General features: G+C 42.2%; 1 protein-coding gene across 1 annotated transcript in view; it reads left to right on the forward strand.

Moving 5' to 3' along the window:
* The first annotated feature begins 11,822 nt into the window (after window positions 1-11,822).
* Window positions 11,823-27,996, forward strand: part of doc2b (double C2-like domains, beta) — a 145,877-nt gene continuing 129,703 nt past the window's right edge. Inside the window, exon 1 of the mRNA XM_030068535.1 lies at window positions 11,823-12,493. Within this exon, the coding sequence (XP_029924395.1) occupies window positions 12,163-12,493 (331 nt within the window). The 5' untranslated portion in view covers window positions 11,823-12,162. The remainder of the gene's footprint in view (window positions 12,494-27,996) is intronic.

Raw genomic sequence — 27,996 nt, forward strand, 5'->3', positions numbered from 1 at the left:
ACCTTGCGCCAGAAGTTCAAAGACACACTGCAAAAACTCAAAATCTTACCAAGATTATTTGTCTTATTTCAAGTCAAAAATGTCTTATTCCTAGTCAAAATATCTCATTACACTTAAAATAAGACATGATCACCTCAGAAGTAACAGGTTTTTAGACAATTGTCTCTTGTTTCAACTGAAAATTTGCTTGAAACAAGTGAAAATTTGCTTGTTTCATTGGCAAAATTTGTTTCTTGTTTCAAGCTAATTTTTACTTATTTCAAGTGAATTTTCACTTTTTCCACTGGCAAATTTTGCCAATGAAACAAGCAAATTTTCACTTATTTCAAGTGAATTTTCACTTGAAACAACTGAAAATTGTCTAAAAACAAGGTGATCATGTCTTGTTTTAAGTGTGATGAGATATTTTGACTTGAAATAAGACATTTTTGACTTGAAATAAGACAAATAATCTTGGTAAGATTTTGCGTTTTTGCAGTGCAAACATCTCGATCACCCCCTGGTGGCTGCCTTCAGCATAACCCCCCCCCCCCCCCCCCCCCCCCCCCACTTCCATGTTATTGGATGTGACAAAAAATCAAAGTGCAAATCAAACTTCTGTAGAGCTAAGGGTCCCAATGATGTGCGGGAAATATCCGTGTATTCATGTATTTGAATCTGTGCGGCAGAAATAGATGCTTCCAACGTTCAGGACAGGGCTTCGGTCCCCTGTATGGGTCATTATGAACAAGCATATTTGAAAAGGTCAGAGTCACCCCTGATTTGCTCATTTACACTGGATTCTTGGGTGACAGGAATGGCAGAGCTTCCTCGGAGCACTTGGGAGACCATTAATCAGGTTTCTCCAGACGTGACATGCAATTTGGCACCGATAGTTTTTTTTTTTTCTTTTTTCTCTCGCACTCCAGCCCTGAATAGCAACAGAGTAAACAAAGATGTTGTCCAAGTAGTGCAGCGCAAAGGGATGGGCAAAGCTGCTCGGTAATATTCAATAGATGTCCAAAGATTATCTTGACGAGGGAGGTCCACACAGCAGGGGGGGGCAGTTTGAGGAAATGCAGCACACATCGTTGCCTTTGAAGACCCCCCTCCTGTCGTTCCTGATGAAGAAAAAAAGTCGGCTGCTGGTAGAAGAGTGAAGCAGGTAATTCGCCGTTTATTTAAAGTGAAATTCACAAAGAACAATTACTTTTACTGACCACACAGGCTTCCAGAGTGGGGAAGTCTAGAATTTTGACTTTTTCACCTTCAGTTTGGTCCAAATAATTTCAAGAATTACTTAATTATTAACATCTATCTATCTATGTATGTATGTATCTATCTATCTATCTATCTATCTATCTATGTCTTTTTCAGTAGGGTGCATGGAGAGCATTGGCTGCCACAATACCGCAATTCGCCATATAAATCATAATTTTAATATTTGTGTTACAAACTGTTGGAATTCAGTTATAAGGTGTAAGTTGCTTTTCAATCACAGTAAGTAAGTAAGTAAGTAAAATTTTATTTGTGTAGCGCTCTTCACAGTACTAATACACAGAGTGCTTTACAGTAAAACGGATAAAACAGAACAGTCAGGTGACCGTCAACATCATAATCAAAATCGACATCATCACCAACACAACAACAAAAACAACATCAGTAATAAAGCCATAGCTGTGTGACAGAGGCAGTCTGACATAGGGTGCAAGTGCATTTTTCACCAGCAATAAATAATAAGACCATACAGCTGTACAAATGAAAAATAAAAAGAGCCCCGGAGAGGGCGTAACCTCAGGCCTACGTTAAGAAGGCTTGCCGGAACATATGGGTTTTTAGCTGCTTTCTAAAGCTATCCACGGACTGGGCAGCTCTCAGAGCCTGAGGAAGCGAGTTCCAGAGGCGTGGTGCCACTGCTGCAAAGGCCCGATCACCTTTAGTTTTTAATTTAGTATTTCACTTCAAAAACAAAAACAAAAACAACAACAAAACCCATGCAAAGATATGAGCAAATTTGTGGATGTTTTCCAAAATACCCAGAATGCAGTGACATAAATTTATGATGCAGTTTAAGGATATGTTTTTACGGCCGTGTTACCTTTTCTCACATGAATGAGCCTTATTTGCCCAAAACCGCTGAAATGTTTCGTTTTCTATTGTTTTTACGTTGCTGGTACAAAGGTTTCTTTTAAGCATGACGGCACCGATTGACAGTGTTGTGACTGCTTTAGTGAGAATGACTGGTCATAAAAGCTTTTTGCATGATGAAAATGGAATAAATAATGAATAATGAATGATGAATAAATAATGAATTTTGAATGAATAAAACAACAGCTCGTCTGCCTTCAGATACAGCGCTGCACAAGTGTCCAAAATTTTGTTTTGGGGGGCCCGTCATTAGTATGCACCTCTAAATTGTTATGCTGATGCACATCCATTGTGCAGCTGATGCTTAGGGATTTTTTCTCATAGGAGAGGTTACCTGGTGCTCCACTTGTGCCTAATGTTGACTTGTCTCACTACTTATTCCACATAATTGCCTGTAAGTGGTTAGGGATTTGGAGAGGGCTACTTTGAATAACCCTGACTCCCATACCGCAATCTCTCATTACATTTTTCACAAACAAGTCATGCTCTTTCTCTGTCTGTCTTTCTCTGTAAACCACAAATTACAAGTTTTTGTTCATGCACAAACACACACACAACCTTTAATCTTCATACTTACAAAGACATATTCAACAAAGTTACAATCTGCAGTATTTTAATGATTTTTAAACAAAAATTCATATTTGAAAATCAAGACTTGATTACATGCTATGAAATCTTCGGTGCTTGAACATGACTTTGTTGCAGTATTAAATGTGGGTGCATTGTAGTAAATGGGCCAAACATTCAAAATCACTGGCATGAGCCTTTAACTGTATGGTAACCATAGTAATAATCAGGGGTAGGAGCTGATTTAGGAGAATTGTCACTGCAGATTAATAGATTCACTTAAAATGGGAAAAGTGTGTTAAGTAAGCATCATCACATTACATATAGATGTAATGTGATGATGCTTCTCAAAACATTTAAAAAAAAAAAAAAAACAAACCCTCCTGTTTGACGTTTCCAACAGGCAGTGTTAGCTGACTTGTTGAATCTTTTGGGTTGCTCTTTCATTGCTTTTACGAATTCTCAAGAGGTGTAACTTATTTGCCTAAAGGCTCACGGCTGGCCCAGATGTTGTATTGTAGTTTAATGACAAAACCGCTCATTAGAAGATCCAGGCTCCTGCCCCAGGCGGTGATCCTGCACTCATCCCAGCAGCGGCCGCCAGCTCTGGAGAGGCCGAGCAGGATGCACGGGGCCACATGGGGCTCCTGGGTGGTCTGCAACTGACAAATGACCTTTTTTTTTTTTTTTTTTTTTGCAAAAGATTTACAAAGTGTTTTTTCAGCCTGCTGTGTCACACAATTTAACGGAGGTTACTACAGCAAAAGCAACACACAGCTCCTCATTACGTACAGTTTCCTAGAGGAGAGGGACTCAAGGATGTTTCTACCACGGATGTCGGTCTCAGTCTGCTCTGCAAGATGAGGAGAGTAGAATCGGTTGTGAATTACTGCACGTAAAAGTAGATAATTGATGTTGGACTGAGTGTTTAGAATTGATAAGATAAGATGAGGTAAGATTAGACAGGACTCCTAGGGTTTGTTAGGATTTGCTTCTGTAATAAGAAATTGGGAAAAATCCTGTTCTACACTTTACTTGTCTTAAGATTTAAGATAGGAGGTTTCTATAATACAAACTGTAACCGTGGAGTCTTGAAGGTCTTTGCTGTGGAACAGAGGAAGTGATGTGTTATACATTTCCAGTTTGCTGAGCAGCAATGGCTGAACAGATAAAGGAAATAGCGCCACCTATAGGAACTTATCTGACAAGTGATTATGGGAAGTGCAGAGATGGGGTGGGGGAAAAAAAAAAAATTATGCAGGACGTGTGTGGATAACCACTTTAAATAAGCACATCCTGTCTTTCTATCCCACAAAAGGTATTTGGACACATTCCTCAATGAAGATAAGAAACACACCAGAACAAGAGCACGCATTAGATAAGGCTGGCTTATTACATTTTCAGTCTCTGGATTGTTGAATGTGTTGGCACTAACTGACTCAAGGGGATGCTACATTAATTTACTGTAGACTTCCCTCCCCCTTTTTTTTTTTTTTTTTAATGTATTTTTCTAGTTGAGAATGGATACCAAGGGAAATGACGGAGTTGTTGCAGAGGCAGAATTCCCAGGAGAAGCACAAAAAAAAAAAAAAAAAAAGACAAAAAAATATCTCAAGGCATGCTGGATAAGTCAGGAAAAATATTCTTTTGCAAAAATTCAAAAGTTGCTTCCCTGCAGAGTAAAATATGTTGGTGGGTTTTCATTCGATCTCCCAAGTGGAATTACCAGAAACTCTGTGAGGCTGAGCTCCATTTGTGCAGGAAGAAAAGCGCCCTCTTTCTATTTTGTGAGTCTAAAGCCTCTAGAATGCATTTTACGTGTCCCCAACTTGTCTCTCAATTGTATCAAAATTAAAGCATAAGCAGTAAAATGAGACTGATGGTTATAAAATTTTGATAATTTAAGTAGATTTCCACAAGCATTGATGCTATGTGTTGTTTGCTGGTGGCATTACCAGCAGAAAAAAAAATATTTTTTACCCTAAATGGTTCCAGATTTCATTCATCTAAGCTTTTGTGTCTTTTGTGTATCTTCAGATTTAGTGCTCTATGTCGCCCCCTTGTGTTGGCATCACATATTCTTGTAGTGCGGTACTGATTTCAGGTCCAGATTAAAGACTTCCCTGCACTGCCAGACCACACCATTGACTCTACTATAAAATTAATATATTAGTGTCACAAACTCCAGGCAAGTACAGTTAAAGCAATTCTTTGGGAAAACCTTGGTGATTACTATTTGTAACTGGTATAACATTAGCTCTTGATTCTGGTTTGGACTCACTGTGCTGTAATCTTTCTGTAGAGAGGATCTTTGAGGACTCTGTCTCTTTTAATGAGGGGGATTTCCTGTAAGGAGCTGCAGGTAATGATTATTATTATTGAACCTGCAATATGAGTAAACTAAGCTCATTTACATCAAGGTTGCCTGAGCCACCCGCCGCCCCGAAGCCACTCTGCCAAAACTCCATGCCCCCCTTTGCGACCCCATGTACGACTTCACTCAGAACAGATCCAACGTGGCGTGAAAATGTTGGGAATGCTAGTCATTTTTTTTTTTTTTTTTAATCTTTCCATGATCCTAAGGACTCTGATTTGCATTTTTGAATTAAAGATTACTGCCTGCTCCTGGCTCCTGGTTATTTCCTCTCATGCAGGCACATAAACAGGCTCTTCTTGAACCAACATTCATCTGCCACTAAACTGAGACCAGTTTGGCTTGGGAAGTCCCATGAAAAGGAAGTTTCACCATGAGGGAATTTTTTTTAATTTTCCATTCTTGCATTGTTATTATGTTACGATATGCTCAACTTACTTTTTGTCAGTTGTTCCTATGTATCACACTATCTATCTGTCCATTTATCTATGTAAACAAACTGAAAAATGTGGAAATTCTTTATTAGGAATAACCCCTTGAGATGTCACATCTTGTTTTCAAGTGGGTCCTCAGTGACAATAATACAGTATAAGCAAAGTTAGACAAAATATTAAACAAAAAACATAGATACAACAAAGTCATTAAATGATACTAAATAATAAGACATACAAAATCAGGAGCTCACTCTCCAGAGCATGAAAATAGATCATTAATTCATACATTATAGAAAAGAATTAGAGTAAAAGTGTGTAAAGGTATGCCAGTGATAACATTAAGTAATGAAATAATGAAGTTATAATTTAAGTATAAAAGAAGTGGAAAGACCATATCGATCGAATAACATAAAGGTTTTATTAGCTATTGACTTCTTAGCTATCGTGTCATGGTTAGAGAAAGGTTAGGTTAAGGCATAAAAAAACACTTGGAAAGTCAGTTGTGTAAGGGCTCCTGGATCTGGAAAGAACACCAATACCAGTTTCGTTTTATTCACAATATAATTAATGTGGCATTTAAATAATAGTTCAGAGTCAAGCCATAAACCCAGGAGATTTGTGTGTTCAACTCTTTGCAGTGGTGTACCATCACACCACATTTGGATTTAATGTTTTGGCCAGTAAAACAATCATAGTGTGCAATGTAGATTTATTGAGTAGTAATTTATTAGCTGTGAGTCAGTTTTGCAGGTAATTTACATCAGACTGCAAAGCTAATTCAATCTGTGATAAACTAGTTTTAGATGTGTACATAACTGTATCATCCACATAAAGCTGAACACAACATTCAGAACAAATCGAGGGCAGGTCTTTACTAAAAATGGAAAAAAGAAGTAAGCCAAGAGTTGAGCCTTGAGGTACACCTCGCTGTTGCACTAATGTATCAGATGTGCTTCCTTGTATGACCACACATTGTTTTCTCATGTAAAGATGGGGATTCAACCAAAGTAAAGAATTATGTGACAGACCAACAAAGAAAAGTTTATCAGTCATAAGTTTATCTCTGCATCTACTATCAAGAGAAGATATCAGTTAAAATAAGTTTTAACAAAGCAGTAACTGTGGAACGGTTTGATCGAAAGCCAGATTGAAAAGTGATACAAGTTTGTAGTCTGCTAACTGAGATAGTGCGGCATTAATTCGTTTTTTAAATACTTTTGCAGCATAACAAATGATTGAAACTGGTCTGTGGTCATGAAGTTCGAGTGATGCGTGAACATTTCTTTACGGCAGGAGATAAGCAGATCACAGAGAGGGTACATGAGAAATTTGGATTCAGTGCCTTCTAACTCAGGACCGCTACTCACTTTTAGATCATTAAATAGCATCCTGGACCTCAAGCTGTGTGATTTTCCTGAAAGAGAAGCACCTGTGACCAGACAGTAAATTGTTAAAATCACCACCAAAAGAGGGATCGGGCAATACGTCAGAGCAGACTGAGAAGAAACGAAGATGATTAAAAGCTTGAGCATCTGAAAGTGGATCATGCAATATAACATCGTTAGCTCTTATCTGATTAAGTATATTTTTATGAGATGCATTAATTATAGTTTGGATTTTATTCCACAGTTATTCAGGATTTTTGATGTAATAAGCAAGAGATTATTTGTAATAACTGGATTTGACATTTCTGGCCAGAGTTTTTCTTGTATTTCTCGACTACCTGTATGGGAGACAGATGTAGAAAAAATACTTTTCATTTCCATTCTTCAATTGTTATTATGTTCTGTATATTATGTGTAGATTCTCAGCTTACCTTTTGTGTAGGTTAATTGTTCCTTTTAGTCCATCTATCTATCTACCTATATAACAAATTAAAAAATATTAAGTCAAACATTACAGAGAGGTTTTATTCATACCATAATAACAAGAATGACTCATGTCGACTTATGCATTATTATATTATGAAGACTTTTTCCACAGAGGTAATGCGTGGTTTCTTGTTGTTTCTGTTATGTAATTTCACATTAAGGTAAACCTGCAACAAGCTAACATTAACTGTTCTTCCTACTCGGTTAAAACTAAAAGGGCTGGTAGCTACGGCACTTACTTTGTGATCTTTTAATCAACTAATTATCACAGGAAGCATCTTGTTTCAGATGCCGCCTCACGTCCGTCTCGTGTTCGCCTGTCTGTGGGTGGTGCATTGATCACCGCTTCATGATCACAACAGGACGACACAAGCTGTCCGTGGACAGGCAGAGGACAAAATCAGCCATCCAAGAATTTTCCAAAACCGCATGTCCACTAATGAATCAGGCTTGAGCCTAATAACTGTGCATCAACGCTCTGGAGGAGGTGCGTTAATGCTATTTTTACATTTCACGAGGTGGATAAATGGAGTCTACATGCACTTACCTTCTACTGCACCCCTGTCCGGAGGTACATGAGTCATGTTAAAATTGAGATTTGAGAGACTTACTCAGAAGTCATGTAATGTGATGATCTTTAATATTTAATGCTTACTGTCTGGACAGGATGGACCCTAACCTACCTTAACCCCCTTAGTCTTGTCAAGTATGACTAACGTGACAGAGAGGAAACCAACAAAATACAGGCTAACAAACACTGACAACCATCTCAACAGCAAAGATCATTTTTCAGACTGCCAACAGAGTTACCTTGACAACTAGCGAGTAAACTGGATCTAACGAACACACTCCTGTGCTAACTCTTAATAAACTGACTGACTGTTCATTTGAACACTGTCAACAGTGATTTAAAAAAACAAAACAAAACTTTAATTTCAAAGAACTTCAAATCATTCAGTGTCAGCCTTGCCAGTTCATTTAAATACACACATGTATTTACGGTAGATGTCTGTTTGGCTTACTTACTACATTTTTAGTTTGAGTTTGTGTGGTTACCTGCGATTCTGAGACAAAATGACGTTCAGATCAGTTTGTTGTCTACAACATGTCACCCCTGCTTTCTGAGTTTTTTTTTTTGCCCTCGGTGTTGACTGTGAGGCAGCCCACCCCCCCCCCCCTTACAGGTAAAAACATATCCTGAGCCGTGTACCCATCTGCCTCAAAGGAGGAGTGACTCAACTGGAAACCAGTATGGACAGGGATTGGGCGATACCCAGCATAGTTCTGCATTGGAGGCACATTTTTAGAGAAAATAACTTGATTGTGCTGTTACTGCAGTTGAATTGTCTGATCCAATTTTAGGGGAGACTGGGGTAAGTTGAGCCAAAGGGTAAGCTGAGCCACCTCCTGTTGCTAGGAAACGGTAAAAAATATTGATCATGTGACCAAATATTTAGGAGGAAGGCATCATTTCATAGAGTCTGTGAAGGTAAGAACCACATGGGTAAAGTGGTTAGACATTTATTTCCGAAAAACCATTTTTTACTCTTGAAAGTAAATTTAGTCTATCATCAGTTTCATGAGAATTGTGTTAAGACCAAAACAGATCATTTTAAATTTGTTTTATACATCAGTTGTGGTATCTATGAGCTACAACATGAGGTCATAAACCTAGCATAAAAGTGCACCATTTTAGCTGTGGGGACTAAAAAAGTCAAAATGGTAGCTCTGGGGTAAGTTGAGCCATTTGGCCAGGGGTAAGTTGAGCCGGTAGGGGTAAGTTGAGCCACTGGCTCCTGCGTCCTGCGGCGCGTTCGGGGCCGAGGCCGGGGGGTCCGGGGGCATGGAGGAGTGCTGGAGGCCACAACTGCTGCTGCGGAGCCGAGGGCGAGGCATGGGCGCGCCACAGGACCCCGGAAAAAAGACTCGCGGACGTTCAGGCCGTTTTGACCACCTAAGCCTTTACGAGGATTAAATATTAAATCTCTAAAACTCCCCAAACCTCACAGAGTTGGTGGTACAGCAAGGAGGTCTGAGCAATTTGTGTTCCCCTGCAACCTCGACAGGTGGAATATTGAGGGAAAGCCAGGGGCGGAGCTATGTGGTGGCCAATGGTGGCCGCGGCCACCAAATGTGTTACATTCATATGTTCATAACTGACCTTACTGTCAGCAAGGACACCAAGAAACTAGTGTTTTAGTGTTTTCTTTCCAAAAACACAGCTGTTAATGTTCTCTTCCCAAGCGCACTTTAAGGCATGTTAAAACAGCTGTTTATTGTACCTGCTGAATTGTGTTTAATAAATAAAAATACACATGAATGTGAAGAGGTGACTGTTATTTAGGGAGGGAGAAGGTGAGGGAGGGGTGGGATGGAGGTGGGGAGGAAGGTAGGGGGGGAGTAGGGATACGGCTCAACTTACCCCGCTCCTAGGCTCAACTTACCCCATACACGGGGTAAGTTGTGCCACGAGACCCCTTTTTTTGGACATGCTGTATTACAGAAACACTTATGTTTACACTCATTCTGTTTGTTTGAAGAGATGCACAACATCCTGAAATATATGCAGATATATTAGTTAGCGACAAAATTATGATTGCCTTGATGTAGTGATCCTAAATATGAAAAATGGCTCATCTTACCCCAGCCTCCCCTACTTTGTATGCAAAAAGTCTGAATTAAAAAGAAAAAATGGAATGGTCACGCCACCACTGGGGATGGAGGAGGAGGCGGTTCAGCCGTTGTTGGGGAGTCCAGCTTTCTCTGGACAGACAGACAATTTTCACTGAGTTTTTATTTGTCACGTCTTGACATTTCCTGCCAGCAACCATACCAACACTATAATTTAATTTCAGCAAAAAGGATGAATCTACAGCATCTCAATTAGTGGGGCTGGGTTGCTCTTCGCTATTACAGCCCCGCTTTGTGATTTACACTGATAAGACAGGTGCATTTTTACATTAAAGCCTCGCTCGGCACAGCTTTAACAGGATATGAGTGTGTCCATCGTGATTGCAAAAGAAATGCTGTTAAACAGAACTATGCTTGGTGATGAAATGTGGCAGAATGTATATTAAACAGTGGAAATATACATGGCATCACGGATTCACAGTGCCGCCCACGAAATTGCAACAGATGGTAAGCAATTAAAAAACATATGATACGATCAGGGTGTATAAGAAGCAGGTCTAAGCAGTGAATAGCAGGAAAAGCATGCGTGAATTAATGAACGTGTGTTTATGTTTGTACAAGAGGCATGTTGAGGTGTGAAACAGGAAAAATCAAAGAGACTGCTGTGTGACAGTACTGCCCTTATCAAAATAACGACAACTGGACTGCAGAGCGCTGCCCTCAATGTAAGGCCCCCAAAACCAATCAGATTTTTAGTTTTAGTAGTTATAATCAACAGTTTTTAGTCAGTTATCACTTTGAAACCTGAGAAAATTCACTTAATTGGCTTGAACAATATGGAAAAAAAAGGCAGTGAGCAAATTTGCACAAAAAATGACTGGAACATCAGCAAGAAATTAGTAAAATACGACAAGAAAATAACCAGAAAATGACCTTAGCCAAAAAATTAGAAAATTAAGAGAGACAACTATTAAATTAAAAGTGGTGCCCCTCCAGCAGATGGCGCCCTAGGCAACTGCCTATACCGCCTATGCCAAAAGCCGGCCCTGATTATTAAAATCATGATAAATGAAAAAAAAAAAAAAATTTTGAAGAAAATCACCAGAAAAACACCTCCAAAAACTGAAGTTAATTTTGTTCACAGTGTTAAATAAAATCTTCACAAAAAAGGCGCACTCAGTGGGTCCTGGGTTTGAAATGGTTAAACAAAATTGTGCAATCTTTTGTAGATGTAAAATGTAAACGTAACACGTAAATGTAAAATCGTAAAATGAAGGGGCCCCCCCAAATGATTTTTTTGCCTTGGACTGCCAAATGTCTAGGGACGGCACTGCCCACAAAGCTGTGTGAGCAGAGGTCAGATGTATAAAGGCAAAGTTTTTATTTTTCTGCTATTTCTGAGCAATATAGGGACACCTGCTCGAAAAGCACAAAACGTTTTTGCGTTTGTGCTCGATTTCCAGAGCAAAAACAGAGCGAGGCATAAAGGTGAATCACAAACATGAAGCATGAATTCAGAGCTCATCGTTCAGGGTATCACAGCACCAGAGACCGACCTCACACACACACACACACACACACACACACACACACACACACACGCACACACACGTCTGGCATGGCGTCGGTCTTCCCTCCCACTAACAGATGGATGGGGTTAATATCATAATTAGGCACCTCGGCCGACGGTTCCTGTTTACCGCTTGGTTGCTAAGCAGTGACATCAGCTGATCCCTCCCTCCTTCCTCTCTAATCCCTTCCTTCTCCCTCACACTCCCTCACACACACACACACCACTCTCTCTCTCTCTGCCTTTCAGATAGGCAGCGGCGACGTGGGCAGAGTGTGGGGGTATAGGAGGAGAGAGAGGGAGGGCAGATAGTAGGTAGTGTGTGTGAGGCTGTCAGACAGCATGGTCTGGGTCTGAGGAGAGAGCACTGGAAGAGGCAGCAGCAGCCGGCACAGCTCCATGTAGACTAGTGTGGTGCCATCCACAGACCACCTGGACCTGTCCAACTTCAGCACCCATCCAGGACAACATCCACCTCTTCCACAGAGGAGGGAGGAGGGGGTGGGTGTCTGTTTTTTGTGTTTTTTTTTTTTTTTTTTTTTTTTTTTCTTTCTTGGTTTGGGGTGGGCTCTGAGCTGGACTGCATGCATGACACAACGCAAAGGGGAGAAACCCACCATCAGCATCCAGGAGCACATGGCCATTGACGTGTGCCCTGGCCCCATCCAGCCCATCAAGCAGATCTCCGACTACTTCCCCCGTTACCCGCGGGGCCTCCCCCCCACGCTGCCCCCCCAGGCGGGACAGGTCGGCTCCTTGCGCTCTGCCTTCTCCTCCTCCTCGGCTGCAGCCTCCGAAAGTGACCCAGCCCGCTCCAATGAGGATACCCCGGACCGGGCTTGTGCCGGCGCCGCCGCCTCGCAGGCCGCCAAGAGGGACGAGGAGCCCGACGTGGAGGGATACGACTCGGACGACTCTAGTGAGTAATGTCCACCGACTCTTCCCCCTTTTCTTTCTCTCCTGATGTTTGCCAAGGGGTCTGCATGTGCCTCACTCTCCCTTTGAGGTCTTCCTCTGCCTGCCCTTCCTTTCCCTTTCTCTTATTACTGCGTCTCCATTTTTTTGCCACCGGTTGCCAGGCATCCCTACAGCCGTGTGGCTTTGTGGCTTTATCAGTCACCTTTTCTTCCCTCTATTCTCTCATCCATCTCGTTCCTCTCGAGTCGCCTGGTGTGTCCGTGTGTGTGTGTGTGTGTGTGTGTGCGACTGTGCATGCATTTGGTGTGTGCTTGCGCGTGTCTCTGTGATGCAGCTAACTCTTTGCCTCTCAGTCGACAGCCAACTGTTGCTGCTGCTGCGAGGAATACAGCGTCTCCCCGGCTCTGCTGTACTCTAACAGAGAGGAGAAAATGTGCGATTTTTTTTACTGGAGCAAATAATGAATGTGTGTCTTTGTGTGTGTGTGAGTGTGCATGCGCTTTCATATTTCCAGTGCTCTGTCTGTACTCCATGGACTCTGACTGCATCTGTGGGTGCATTGTTGCCTGTTTCCAACCACATACAGGCGAGTGGCTAGACAGGGAAGTTGGCATCTCTGCTTACGTGACCATATTGTGTGTATGTGTGTATGAGAGTGTGTGTGTGTACTCGTGTTGCCAAGGCAGAGAGAGGTGTGCATGTGTCTTCACATCTATTTAATACTGACTTGTCCATCATGGACGGAAAGGCTCCTTTGAGAGAGCCGTGGTTGAATGTCATCCCTTTAATCTAACAGTTAGGTCATCACAAGTGGATGAATTATAATGGAAATGAATAAAATACCAGACAACTGCTGGAAAGTCAAAGAGATGATGTAAGATTTTTGATGTAAGGGACGCGCAGTTCTGCAAAACAAGTAAACATTTTAATATTAAATAGATGGAGGTGTAATGGCCTGCACTGAAAACGACAGCGATGAGTGATGCACTCATCTGGGTTGAGGTTGGCCACCTCTTGCCTCGCCTGGCTGAAACTCTGATCGCTTTGCTGATGCGATGCAGAGACAGTGAAAATGGCTCTTGGGTTTGTTTGTTTCACTTTCAAACCCTTTTTTTTCTCCAGCGTTCTCGTTTAGCATTCCCTACCAAAGAGGCTTGCGATTGCAGGTTAATGTGTGACAGCAGCACGGCCTCTCTAAAGAGTTAATCCTCGCTGAGCGGCATGCAGGAGGGTTTAGGGGATCTCTAATCCAGGACTGGACTAGAGCGGGGGATGGTAGAAAGCAGAATAGGCAGGTCTGGCCTGGCAGATGTTGCTTTATGACCTGCGCCGGGCCACCAGCGCTTCACCAAGTGGACAAAAAGAAACGGATTGAAGCTCGTGTGTGAAAGCAGACCTCAATTAGAGAGCGGCTTGAGAGCTCTGCTGGTTATATAAAGAACCAACGCACAAGGAGATTGAAGTGATTGTCCCCACATATGCTTTTTCAGTTTTTTTTTTTTTTTTTTTTTTTTTTTTTTTGTCCACAGTAACAACAATCACAACATGGCCTGAGGATTGTCTTGTGGGTGCAATGTGAAGTGTGCGTGGGAATCAATAATATTAATTGCACAGAGACACTTCAGCTCGCTCTTAGACTCAGCAGCAGACTGCTTCAACGCCCAGCAGCTAAATTTAGCGGCATCCACCAATTGTTGTCTGGGCATTCGTTGCATCCCAAAACTTCCCGTGCTTCATATGCACCGTCCTCCCACCTGTTGAAGTGGCTCTGAATGCGATGAAGCACACCTCGTTATGGGTTCACAGCCGCAGCCTTTAGGATTCGTAGTCTTGAGAGGCGAAATCATCAGCTCCCACTGCAGTTTGGTGTGAACTGTGCAGGTTTATGCAAGCCGCCACAGCAGCTCCTCTCTCCACCCCTCCCTCAAATAAAGCAATTAGGCAGAAACATTTGCGAGAGCATCATCTTAATGATTTTACAATCACCTGAAGAGTCATCAGTGATGCAGCATAATTACAGCACCAGCTTCACTCTAGAAAAAAAAAAAAAAAAAAAAAAAAAAAAAAAAAAATCCCAAACGAAAGGCCAACGTGTCAGTCGGAGATGCAGCGTCAGTCTAACTACGGCAGCAATTAATTGTAAATAAACGTATTGGATGAGCTGTCAAACGTGTGAGTCATCTGCATGCTTATCACCATCCTCACCTACAGTGCCGACGTGTCTAATGAAGGCAGACACTGTTTAAAAAAAAAAAAAAAAAAAAAAAGGAAACACACACACAAAAAACAAGCGGCTGTTTGGTTCTGATGCAACATCCCAAATGATCCCAAGCCACTGCTGCTGCCATGGGAGTTTAGCAGAGGCATAAAGCATACAAACAAACTACAACCAGAGCATCACATGAGTCGACTTTATGAAGTGGAATAACAAACCTTTATCAGTTATTATGAGCAAAACCAACGGCCTAAAATTCATTACAAAGTTATATTAAAAAATGTACTGGTGATGGTGATGTCCTGAGCCATTTTGGTGTTTTTTCCCCTCATTTTTATTCAATAATTTGCAAATGCAGATGATCTAACATCATGCTGAGAGATTTCCCGCACAGCTGCAATGGAGTTTGATAGGAGGAAGATTGTTACAGCAATCTACAGCATCAGTGGCAAATGTCAGGTTTTGGAGTCATTTGCAATTACTGGAAGGGAAAAGAAGAGCTTACAAGCACTGATTCACTGATTCAGTAAATACTATGGATAATTTAGATATAACACAGATATGCACTAAACACCGCAAATTAACGATAAATCTCTCTCTGATTTGGGAATCTTCCAAATCAGCTGATGATTTTGTGTCATGTTTTCTGTGAAAAGATGCAACAGAATGCTAGTATTTACAAGGAAATAGTCATAATTTTGGATTACAGATCTGACACATATGGTGATCAGCGGTTACATTATGTATATATTTTTTTTTAAAATCCAATTCACCAGTTAGTGTTGCTATATACAGATGATACCTGGTCTTATAAATGTTTTCATGATCCATAAACATCCTTTGGCAGCTGCTCATATGTTGTGGGAATATTTCAAATTTTATCAGATTTTATTATTATTAGGCACATTATGCACATGATCATCTTGCATGGCTTACTTATTACAGCAAACCTAGCGTTTCATGTAATTGCAATTATTTATTAAAACGCTATCGGAGTGTTTCTTCACTTCCGATTCAAACAGGAAATATAATAAGACAAGAGACGTTTAATGGGTAAAATCGGTACCAGGACTACTTTTTTTTTTTTTTTTTTTTTTTTGGCATAATTTGCTTTGTTTGTGTTAACTGATGCGCTTAAGTGTTATTGTGGGGCCTGGTTTGCCTCACTATGGAAATGAATGGAGAGCTAAAAATACAGTATTGTGGATTAGCAGCACAGGGTCGCCCACAGCAACTAATTTCACCACCATGTGGACTCATACAAGGTATAACACCCAGGTGACTACACAACCCAACACTCTGCCACGGTTCAGTTTTGCTGTATAGATCAGCGTAGTCTATATCATGTAACTCCATGCTTGATTCAAGGCTGTAAATGCACCCAGAGGGGGAATTATTCTGTAAGACGATTCAAATCCTTCGATAATGTGAAACGCTGAAAAACCTGCTGAAGGACATTTGAAACAAAAGCGACTTGACAGAGGCTCCCTGCTAAAGCTGGGAGCCCGTCTTATCAGTCGTACCTGCTCACGGCTCACACGGTAAGACGCCCGTAAACGCTGTGAGCAGTGCACAGGTATTCATCGCCGCTTTCGCCCGTTCTTTCTGCTTAACTTGCGAGTTCTCTAAGCCTTATCTCACACCGGAGGGTCAGTGACGTCTTCGGCAACTCCTGTGGAGGCGATGCGATCATTCTCGACTCCAATGCGAGACGACTCTCACAATGAAATAAAATAAGTTGTCCCTCCAGGTGCTGCCGCGGCACTGATCGGCACTGCAACGCTGTGTAATTTGAAGTTTCATTTCACGCGCCTCTCTTTGAAGGACTGGCTTCGGAAATATGACTTGCCCCGATTGCTCTGTCAAACGCTGGAGAGAGGAACTCTATCATCCTGTTGTTTGTGATTAAAAAGCGGCAGCGCTGCCCCAAATTGGTTCTTCATGGTCCTATGGGACTTGATCCAGTATCTGCATTCTTCATCTTGGGGTGGGCTGTGGAGGGGGGTGGGAGGTAATGATGACCCTCTCCTTTATGTACCAAATCACACAGGGACATCTCAATCCATGCTAGGGACCTGCTGGCAAATCTGCATAACAGCAGCATTTTTACTGATTTACTGTGACTCAACCTTGATTTTAATTGAAATGGAAAAGTGCATCACCCACCAAGTGTCCTGGCTCCCCCGTGAAGGGGCTAATCAAAACCAATTGGATATCCAGATCTCTGCCACATCAATTAAGCACCGTTGGTAGAGGCTACAGAGGGCCACATCCACACCAGAGCCACATGAAATAGGTGCTGCGACCCACATGACAGACCGGGCTCTTGTGTTTTTGAGAGATAAGCCTTAGAGGCATATGTGTTGACAGGAGTAGTGCAGGGGGGAAGTGTTGGTAATGTATGCACACAGGTCTCCCCTGAGATGACTTGCTTTGGCAGCGCTGCCGTCTCCTCGGCAGTAGACCTGAGCTATTTGCCTGAATCTGTGAGCCGCTGTGAACAGAGAGGGAGGGGAGTTTCTGCCACAGAGCAAAACGGCCAAGGAGAAACAGCACACAGCACCGAAAAATGGACAAATTTAAAGCAAGTTTTGAAGAGATTGCCCCACTGCTTGGTGCCGCTGTGCAATCTCTGGGCGTGGGGCTCCGTCCTCACACTTCAGATTGACCTAGTATACTAATAAAAGCTGCCAGTGTTGTTTCTTATATGGACTGTAAAATCTTGAATTTTATTTCATGATGAAATATTACTGACTCAGTATAGCTTATATGTAGCCAATGTTATTAATTCAGGTAACAATGTATGAATTTCTAATTATAGGCTTTGACATGACTGGATTGAGAACATGGCATGACTCCCACAATGCATTGTTCCATACACTGAATAGGGAAATGCAATATGAGTCATTAAAATGGAGGTATTTAAATTTAAGTTATAACAGGATATAACAGGATTTGTCTCACAGACAAATCTAAGAACTGTATGCTAATGTACCTTTTGTGGTAACAAAACTATTGTTAAAAAGGAGTGATGTAACTGAATTCATGATTAATCATTAGTATATTTTTTTGTAAGTGTCTCTGAAGAATTTTGAACGGCAACACCAAAGATTTATTTTCCTCTCCCTGTTGTTTAGCTCCTGCTGCATTTGGTATGCAAATTATAAGGTAGAAATGGCTTGTGATCCAAAACATGTATTTTGGCAAGGCACTGACTGTGGCAATGTAAATAACCAGAAAAAAAAAAAAATGTTATGAGATTATTTATTCACCAATGTTTCAGACTGCATTAGAAAAAAAAAATGCAGGAGGAGTGAGGATCATATTGGAAAATAAAATAGAAAAAGGGACACAATCACAAGTCATTCTTTCATTCTTCATGCTGCTCTTGCAGGGCGCATGAATAATTACCGCTAAATTGTCACCTCATGTTGTATTATTGGATTATGTTGATCTATAGTTGCATTTGCTCATGTGACGGGTGAAGGCAGACGCAGGTCGACGAGGAATGAGTGTCCAAATTAATCTCTGTGTCATTTACTACTAACTAGGGCACTAAACAGATCCTCCTATTTAGGGCAATGCAGACGAGGGAATAGGGATCCATTCTGGTCACAGCGAGCGTATACTAAACTCTTATCGACCGTGGCCACAGGTAAGCTGATCAGAGGCGCAACCTCCCCCAAATTTTTGGTGTATTCCTTTAAGGGCACGAGAGCAGGAAGAGTGCAGCAGGCCATCTGTTGCCTCTCCCAGACGGAAAGCCTTTTCCAGACCTTTGCAAAACAGAGGGCTGCACCGGTCCATTTGAACACATCCCTCGAGTCTCATCACGCCCAGTTTAATGTAAGGAGTGATTTCAGCCGCTGATGGCCTCGGCACTGTAGATTCCTATTAAAGAGTCTATCTGCAAGGTGCCATCCGGTCGTAATGAGTCACTGTGGTGTCCCATGTTTTCCTTTGACTAACGCAGCTCTAACCAAGTCAGCCTCCTCACATTATCGCTTATTATCGGTGTTGTCTCTCCACAGGAGCCATCTAATGTTTTAAGTTACCAGCCGCTCTGCTCCACCAGATACAAAGTCTGCCCCTGCCTTCCCTTTATCCCACTAAGCACATTATGTAATGATAATGCCAGCTATTACACAGATCCATTTGGCATCTGGGGTTGTCATCGGCTGGGAGCAAATCGTATTGAGTCGGAGTTTGTCACACTTTGCGTGCGTGTGGCAGCATGCACTGAAACGTGTTGACGTGAGCGGCCCCTCACGAGACAACCGCACTTACTGACGTTAGATCTTTCGCCTCTCTTGTCACTTGGGTGTCCTCCGGTACGAAGCGTCACAGACCAGCGAGCCCGGCAAACGCGAGCATATCGTCTGCAGTTTTGCGTTATAAATTGCAAATAAATTTCGATTTGAATGCCGGTGAAAGCGTTTTTGCAATTAGTTTGCCTTGACCAAGCAGTCAGTGTGCAGCCGTGGTTGACTGGCAGTTGTTTACTCCTTGCAGCAGACTGCGGGACACCTCGTCCTGTCTTCTAATGTAAAAAGCCTTGGTGTGGATAGTGAAGCCCGTATTCTACCTTTCTCGGTTCACACACCACCTGTTAATATTAAGTTGTGAGACATTAAGTTTCAATCTTAAAGTGATTTTGCATGTTTAGCCTAATATCCACAAATGTTTACAATATGCATTTCTGCTAATCCTTTCGCAAAGCAAGCAGCCATACTTTAAAACTCACAAATCATTTTTCCTCCCTTTCCTCCAGCTGTTGGTTTCCATTCATTCCACTATGATATGAAAATGAACTTTTAGAGACTTCAAACTTTCTTCACACCAGTTTTCCAACACTGTAATAAAGTCCTCCATGTTAATTTTCCTAAAAGCTGCAGCACTGTTGTGTTTTGTCCCTCTTCTTGGAAAATATTTGCTTTACACGCCCTATAACCAGCTCTGTGGTTTATGAATGGCAATGAATTTGTTAGCCACAAAAGCATAACATTAGAGGGTGGCGGTTTCAATCAAAAACTCAAATTTGAAAATCAAAGGAGTTTGATTATAGGTTGTGAACACGTGATATGTAAATTGGGTTGTTGCGATAAAAAATGCAGGGAAATCGTAGTGAACAGGCCAAACATTCAACATCACCGGTATGGTCCTCTAAGCCTATTACTTAATTCTCAACTCATTTTGAAGATTATCGCCACGCCGAGGGCTCAAGCTTGTAATAGCCGCTGCATTTATCCAGTGTAAATCTGCCGTAGGGCTGCGGTCTCCAAATATAATCGAGGTTTTACAAACAACTATTTTGTCCTGGTTTTCTGCATACAGCAACCGCGAGATCAAATACGCTTTTAATATCTTTATATAAATGTGGCCCCAACTCTTTGTCTTTCTTCCCCGGCCAAAGAGGCTCCCTCTGTCGTCTGCCAGCTCCTCTGTGGCCTGCTTCAGATTTCCTCCTGTCACTCTCGTGTCCCCGAGAAGATGCTGGACCCGTGCGCTTTCAAAGCCTCGGCATCCCGCCTCAGCTGGATCGATAATAGGACCCTGCCCTGCCTCCTTGCTCCATGGAAGCCAGATCTTAGTATTTCAGTCTTTCCCTCTCATGTGCTGCCTCCATCTCCCCGCTCTCGAGGGAGGGGAAGCTCAGCGCCGCGCGCAGACCGGAGGCCGCGGCGTCTGGAGTGCTCCGGTTTCTGTTTGGAGCTGCTCGGTCGGGTCAGGCTGAGCTGCCCTAAAACACAACAGGCGGGAGGATTTTCTCTTGTAGGTGGTTTTGTGTGTCTTTCTTCGTCTCGTCTGCCAAGGTAGAATTGATTTCCTTGGGGTGGCGGGAATCCTCCTCTGTTTACGTCTTGCCAGCTCGTCTCCACTACCTCTGCAGCCGTCTGCCTCATTAATAAACACAGTTCCCCAGGTAGAAATATTACTGCACCATATCACTGGTCCGTAACTCAGCTGTCATTAAGTTACATGCTTCCCTAATCATGCATAGCCCGTGCTGTTGGTGGCACATTATGGTTTGCTAGAACCTGTAAATCCTCCAGCGTTAATCGTCCATATCTGGCAGTTTTATACGGTCACTTTATTATTGCAAATCCCGGCAAGTTGTTTTTTTTTTTTTTTTGCATTTAGGCCTCATAAGGTCACAAGAAAATGACATTTTGATGGTGTCTTGCTTCCGTATTTTGATGTATCTCCATTTAGACAGGATGTTGGGGGCTGGGCGTTCAAAAGCGTCTGATGGCATAAACTCACTGTATCTATTAGGGAGAGAAAGGAAGTTTTATGTGACCGGAGGGGTAGAGGATGGATTCGTTCAAAAAAATCAGGAGATAGCGTTATTTGTTCGCCTGGTTTCCCGTGAATCATGCTGTCATTCAGTGGGTTCTGGTCGTGTCTCTACCGAAGTCAGCGCTTGTCCCACCTGTGGGCGGCCGAGTGCATCGTCATTGCATCGACGCAGCAACAGCAACTTTTAGACCGTCTGTTCGTCCTTTAATTAAAAGGATGCCGTAGCATTTCTGGAGAACAGAGGGAATCTACAAATTTAGCTTTGCTAGATTCCAGTTGAATCTCCCCCTGGGAATAACAGCAGCTCCAGACCCCAGGAATTGCCACATGATTTAAAAATCTGGGCGTGGCGATTCCTGAGGGCTGGATCCAGGCTCATAATTTGTTGGAATTTTTATGTATGCCTACTTGCATTAGAAGTAACCAACAAAACGTATGCATGTATTCCAGGATGTAAAACAAATGGATCTTTAATGTAAAAGATTTTGGCATGTGCCTTTTTTTTTTTTTTTTTTTTTTTGGCATATATTATTAAATAAGTGTGTATTATGACATGGGACTTCAGCTAACAAGGTGAAAAAGCCATTTTTTTCCCCTTCCATTGTGACTTTCATTTGGCTATTGTTCGCATAAATCACATCCTCCCTGCAGCTGTTCTGAATTCAACGTGGCAAAGCCGCTGCTTGAGTTTGAGAGATAAGATAAAAAGAAAAAGCAGCCGAAGTACAAATCAAGCTCTTCTGCTATTACCCAGGGACATTTAATTGTCACGTCGAGCATTAAAAGCATATTTAGTATGCACGCAGTGTCTCTGCCGAAGTTTATCAAAATATCATCACATAGCAGCTTACATAAAGATCCATGGCTCCTGTGCTTCTGGCAACCCGACCAAAGTAGCAGTGTGACTCATCTTTTGACAGAAACACGGGCCTGTAAGAACATATGAGGACAGAACAATTTCATTTTCAATGAAAGTCTATTTTCATCAATAAATGTAGGGGCGTTCGTGCCGGTGTTATTTCAGAGTCTCTGAAGCTCCATTCAGGGAGAGGAGGGAAAAGAAGAGGAGCTGCTATGACTGAACCTCACATCACCGGAACAGGGGTGGTGGAACCAAACAAGACTGATTTTTTAATTTTTTTTTTTCTCCCTGCCATCATATTTACAGAGTTTTATCTCTCAAGAGGCTACACACACACACACACACACACTTGTTACAGCTCTTGCCTCACCTAATATGAGTTAACTGTTGTCTGTGCTGCCCTCATGTTTGCATGTTGACCCTCATTTGAACCTCATGTGCTACTCTGCACCTGAGTAATAACTGCACTGCAACTGGTCTGATTATTAGTATTACTGCTGTTTATATTCAGTTATTCTGTAGAGCTAGTTATCCTAATATATTTTGTCTGTTTTGTGGCACTATGTAGCTCAGGGAGATGCTTTGCTTTGTTTTGTAGTTTACATACAATGACAATAAAGATACAAAACTTTAATATATATATATTTAAAAATATATATATATATATATTCAGATGGTGCAAAAGCAATTAAAAACAATTTAGCAGCTCATAGTGTTCAAGTAACTGTTAACCACATTGAGCAACACTGTCTGATATTTTGCTTTACATTAAATTCATCAAGTTGAATTTTCCCAAGGAATGAGTGAGATTTAATTATACTCTTATATTTACAGCCTCATATTTATGGTGGAAAAACACTTGTGAGCAGTGAGTAATTATTATTACAGCAGTGGTACCCTTGTTAAATATATTTCTTTAAATTTCACTAACAGTGTACTTATTGAGGATATTTTATTACAAGACCACCCCAGCTGTTCTCTGCTCTTTCAGATTCATACGGCGCTCATCCTGATTTATATTCTGTCTTGAAATTTTTGAAAGCGATGATGGACCGCGGCTCGAGGGCTCGTTCCGCGCTAGCTTTGTGCTGCCGTTCAGCGAGCCCGCTGATTCCCACGGATCGGCGGTGATATCTGCCGCCGGTCTCGCTCGAGCCCCGCTTTATGCACCTCGGGCTGCTAATGAAGCGTTCGGTCCGGCAAATCCTCACGCTATTCTCCTAGGTGTTCGCAAGCGCAGGCAACTTATTCAATGTGGGTATCATAAAAACTGAATCAATCATCTGGTCAAATTTGAATCCTTAGCCTGGAGTATAAACACAATCCTTATTATCGGTGTGTTCTGACACTGGATGAAGGTTTGATGGCGCACTGTGGCCATATATCACCACCAGAACATCGCTCTCACCCTTTATATCCACACCTGTCAACCAACAGCAGTAACACCCCACTACAGGCATGGAAACATACGATAATGTCATTTTTCCTCCTGTCGCTGCAAAGAAAAATTGATGAACCCATGACCAGCCTTCTTGAGAACTTCCTGCAGTTCACACGCGTCAAGCATCGCCAAGGCGTTTCATTGGGAAAAGGCCGTGAATGTCCGCTCCAGGGCTTCGGTTCCCGCAGATAAAGCCAGGCTTTGTTGCCCGGAGTCTCATTTCTCTCCGCCGCTTCACAACAGCGGAGGCCAATCTGTCCGCCTACTTCTCCTGTTGTTCCTGGGGAGAGATAATCTCCACCCCGGTGCCAATGCGATGGCGCACCAGTGACCAGAGCGCCGGCCGTACGCTTCCACCCGTTCAGCCTCCTTCTGTCTTTCACGCGGGCCGGTTTAGTCGCACAGTCGGTTCTCAGCGAGACGCTCAGCGAGAAATGGAACCCGGTCAAAATGTAAATATAAATGTAAATATAAATATAAATATAAAAGCGTCTTCTTTTTTTCATTCATTCGTGACCATGTAAGGCGTAATCTTGCGAGGCCAGCGGACCAGATCGCTATCCACGTTGTGTTTCCGGTGAACGCGTACGCCAACGTCTTGCTGCTTTTGTCTTTCCACGTCCGGCGCAGTATCTACCAAGGGATCCGTGAGCTTCCCACGTCTGTCAGCTTTGAATGGGGAAAAAAATGCAACCCACTCTTTTTTTAACCCCCCATTACAGTTGCTTTTATCACTCAGACAATGTGCTAGGTGCTCAGTTTTGTCCAAATGTGCATTGTTTATTTGGTTTGGGATTCATTCACGCGACGTAGTATCTTTGCTATGAAGTCCAGCAACTGCAAATACTGACACAACGTTGAAAACAAGCAGAGGAATTTACAGTCTTGTGACTAGACCGCATTTTTTCCAGCTGGGATTAAGAGCCATGAGCTTCATTCTACTACCTCCTCTTGCACATAATGTTTTTTTTTTTTCCAATTCAGATGAGACAAAAAAATCCCGATTCATATCAGGTGTACCCAGTAAATCGCATTTGTTCTGTCTGTGTGAACGTAGCTGTAAAAGACGGTGAGGTAGGACATTATGCGGTTGCCATGTTGGTGGCGTCCGTCTTTGGTGATTCAATCTTAAGTGGACAGCACAAAACAGAGGATGAATGAGATCCAGTCACTCAAACCGAATTCATTGATCCACATATGACTTTTAGACGTGTGTGGAGGCACTACTATTTGTATTTGTATTTGTTTTGGGGCAAAATAATTGAGATTTGGATTCGAGGGGAAAAAGTGGGCGTGGCTGAAACCAGAATTTTTTTTTTTTTTTTTTTTAATCATTGGATTTTAACCCCAAATAAATATGAAATGACTGAAATTTCTGCTTATTAAAACTATAGATTTAGGAAATGCACTCTAATGTGTTCTGCAAATAAAAGAAAGAAATATAAGATTATTCACATTTTTTTGTGCACCGTGACTGTTACTGTTATGGTTGACGGCCAATGCAGTGTCATCCCTCGCAAGAAAACTGAGATTGTGAAGAAATTGCAATTATTATTTAAACCTGAACGTTAGGGAGAATATTTGGTTGGGAAATTTTATTTGGCAGAAAGCCATTATTCGTTACTTGCCGAATATGGATTGGGATTCGCGTGCGTCCCTCATGTTTTTTACTATGAACTGTATGCAAGCCCTGCCCTGTAACCTGTGTCATCTCTGTAACCGGATGAACGCATTCATTTCCAGAGCAAGAGAAAGTCCCAAAACATTCAGAAAAAACAAGCTAAGATGTGAAACACGGTGTGTGGTGGAAGCCGTCTGTGTTGTTTTTATTTGCGGCGTGGGCACAGGAACAGAAATGGACCGAGGTGATGGAGCAGTGGGAGTGGTGTAGTAACTATTTGCATATAGAGCGGGGATGTGGTGTGCGAACACAAGTGGTCACTCAATGCATTTTTAATGCCTCTGCTGAATCTATACACAATCTGGAATATGTGGATACAAAACTCAAGGTCTGAACAGGGCCGTGCAACTGGTCTCCCATTACAAAACTAACTAACCTGCTGGTCTTCAGCACAGCATGCTGCTTTGTCCAGGGGTGTCAGGACTGTGCCATCTCTTCGTTTTGAGTTTCCAGTCACACTGAACATGTTTGCTGCTATCATGGAGAGACAGTACAGAAGGTTACAGTGTCACTATTGTTCCCTGTATAAAGTCAGTCAACCAAGTCAGTCGATCAGTCCACAGGCCCATGCAATTCATGAGCCATGTGCCGGCAAGCACGGCAGCGGGGACGCTATGTCTTAAAGAATTATCCTCGCTTCTGAGCCAGGCCAAAATATGTAAATTGGTGGAGTTAAAGCGGCTCCTATAAGTAGAGAATTGCAAATCCCACAAACGGATCCAAATTATAATTTGGAGAATGCAATCATCTCACCACCATCATTTAAATTTTAATTTATGCTGTCAGGGTTTCAAAGGTTTGAGTCACCTCAGCTTTCTGTGTGGGCTCTGACTCGTACTCGACTGCCCCCGCCATTACATTTTGAAATCTACCTCATGTATGTCCAACAAGTAGGAGTGAAACGTTTCATTCAGCATTCAAGATCCCACTTAGCACTGAGTAATTTTAGCTGATCGCAATTATTAATAGCTCGAGTTTGAAAAACAAACGTAAATGCTGTTGGAGACTGAAGATCCGGGGGTCGACAGCTCGTGAACCCCGAGGGAGCCCCGCTTGCTGAAAAGTCCAAAAAAAAAAGTTCTAGAAAAGAGTTCCGGTTCAACAGATACAGTGAAATATCTCTTTAGAAAGATCACTTTATCTGCTGGACTCTGCAGCCTTTTTAATCTCTGAGTCCTGCTTGCCTACCAGAGGTGTATTTACAGGAACTGAAAATGGTGAGAGCCAAAATGGAAATGGGACTGCTGCCTCACGTTATGTAGGCGGGTAAACAGACAGTAAGATAAAAATACACCCTTATATACAAAAACTTGATAAATGAGATGGTAAACACTGGGCCCTTGCTTCTGCTGCTTTTTACTTGATGTATCTACACTTACACCTCTGTTGCCGTACAAACTCTCTTATGTAAACCTCTTCACTCAACACTGAGTAGGATTAGAGAATTGTGTAATATGTCATATGTTTAAGAATCGAAATAGCCAGAGAGTTTTCCGCAGCGTTTTGTTCAACTCTCATCCGAGTCCGGCTCTTGTCATCTCAACCATTAGTGAATGAAATCTACACATACAGGACAAACACATGCAGGACACTGTGAAAACAACACATCAGCAGAAATCGATATTCATGCCGAGCACACTGCATAGCTGTGGTATTCTCCACGTCCTGCAATAACATCAAAGTGGTCAAAAACCCATGGTTGTGAGATGCAGACCTTCAAGCTTTCAGCGGACATTTAATTGTATAATTGAGTGGAAAAATTAAGATGTTTCATCTCCTAATGTACGGTAACCCGCCCAGCCCTCTCAATGTCAGACGCTCATTACACTGAGGTTCACTTCTCATTTGAATGTGTGGGGAGGACGAAGACCGCTCCATTGCCAGCTGTTGAGATGCAGCGTGCTCCGGGACAGAGGAGCAAGACATAAGTTGTGCGTGCGGCCCATAACAACCAGCTGATTCTCCTCCACAGCCAAAAAAAATAGGACTTTAGCTCTCTCCGTTGTGCTGTGACGCGTGGGAAGCGATCGATGCAAGCCTCATATGAAAAATCCTCCAGTGTTTGGATCGTCAATGAACTTCGACGAAAGGGTAAAGTGATGCACCAGACCAGTGGCGACAAAACGTGCCTTCATTTGGTCCCGAATCCATCACTGACAATCCCTTTTCATAGCCTACATCCCTGCTCCTGCTGTAATATCCCTATCGTTGTTTTCCCAATTCACATCTCCTGCATCCTGAATCATACCATATTCACTCACATGCATGGAAGCCTTATCATCTCTCTAACAAGCGGGCATGATTTCCATAATACACAATTCTACAGGTCAGGTTAAACTTTAATGATGTAGAGAAGGTGATTGTTGTTGTAAATGGACAAAGAGGCTCATTGCTTGTTGGACGACTGTTGTAAAATTGATGATACCAAGGTGTTGTTGATGCAGCTGAACATGAGCATGAATATGGATGTTGGTTAACCACAAGAAAACTGTGGGACAAAACAATAGTGTTTGGTGCAACATATGCAGTAGAAATCTTGAAATTTGAGAAGTTATCTGACATTTTCATGCATAGAAATGTTTCATTTTGCTACAGACTGATAGAACACAGTAATCAACCTAAACCCAGGTCGTGAAACCGCTGACATTTGCTGTTATCAACAATCCTTTTGGCTTTCCTGCTGACAGCAACAGAGGTTTGGAGTAAAGATGCTCCAAGAGGTAGAAATTGCACTTATTCTCCTAAATGCAATGGTACATGACCCACCGTTTGAGCATTTTCAACACTCGGATGGACATGAAACTCTTTCAGTTTGATCATCAGGATAAACAAACCCTGCACTGAAATAATCCAGACTGCCATCACCACTTTCAGGAGAGATTTTCGGAGATAAGTCAGCGACGAGCGCCACGGTGCATCGCCTCGAGAAACAGCCTCGCTGAGCTTCACATTCTGTTGCCCACGCTGGGGAAGTTGAGCCGCGTAGCTTTGAGCCAACTTTACAC

Source organism: Myripristis murdjan, chromosome 14 (genome assembly GCF_902150065.1).
Source record: "Myripristis murdjan chromosome 14, fMyrMur1.1, whole genome shotgun sequence".
Taxonomy (NCBI): domain Eukaryota; kingdom Metazoa; phylum Chordata; class Actinopteri; order Holocentriformes; family Holocentridae; genus Myripristis; species Myripristis murdjan.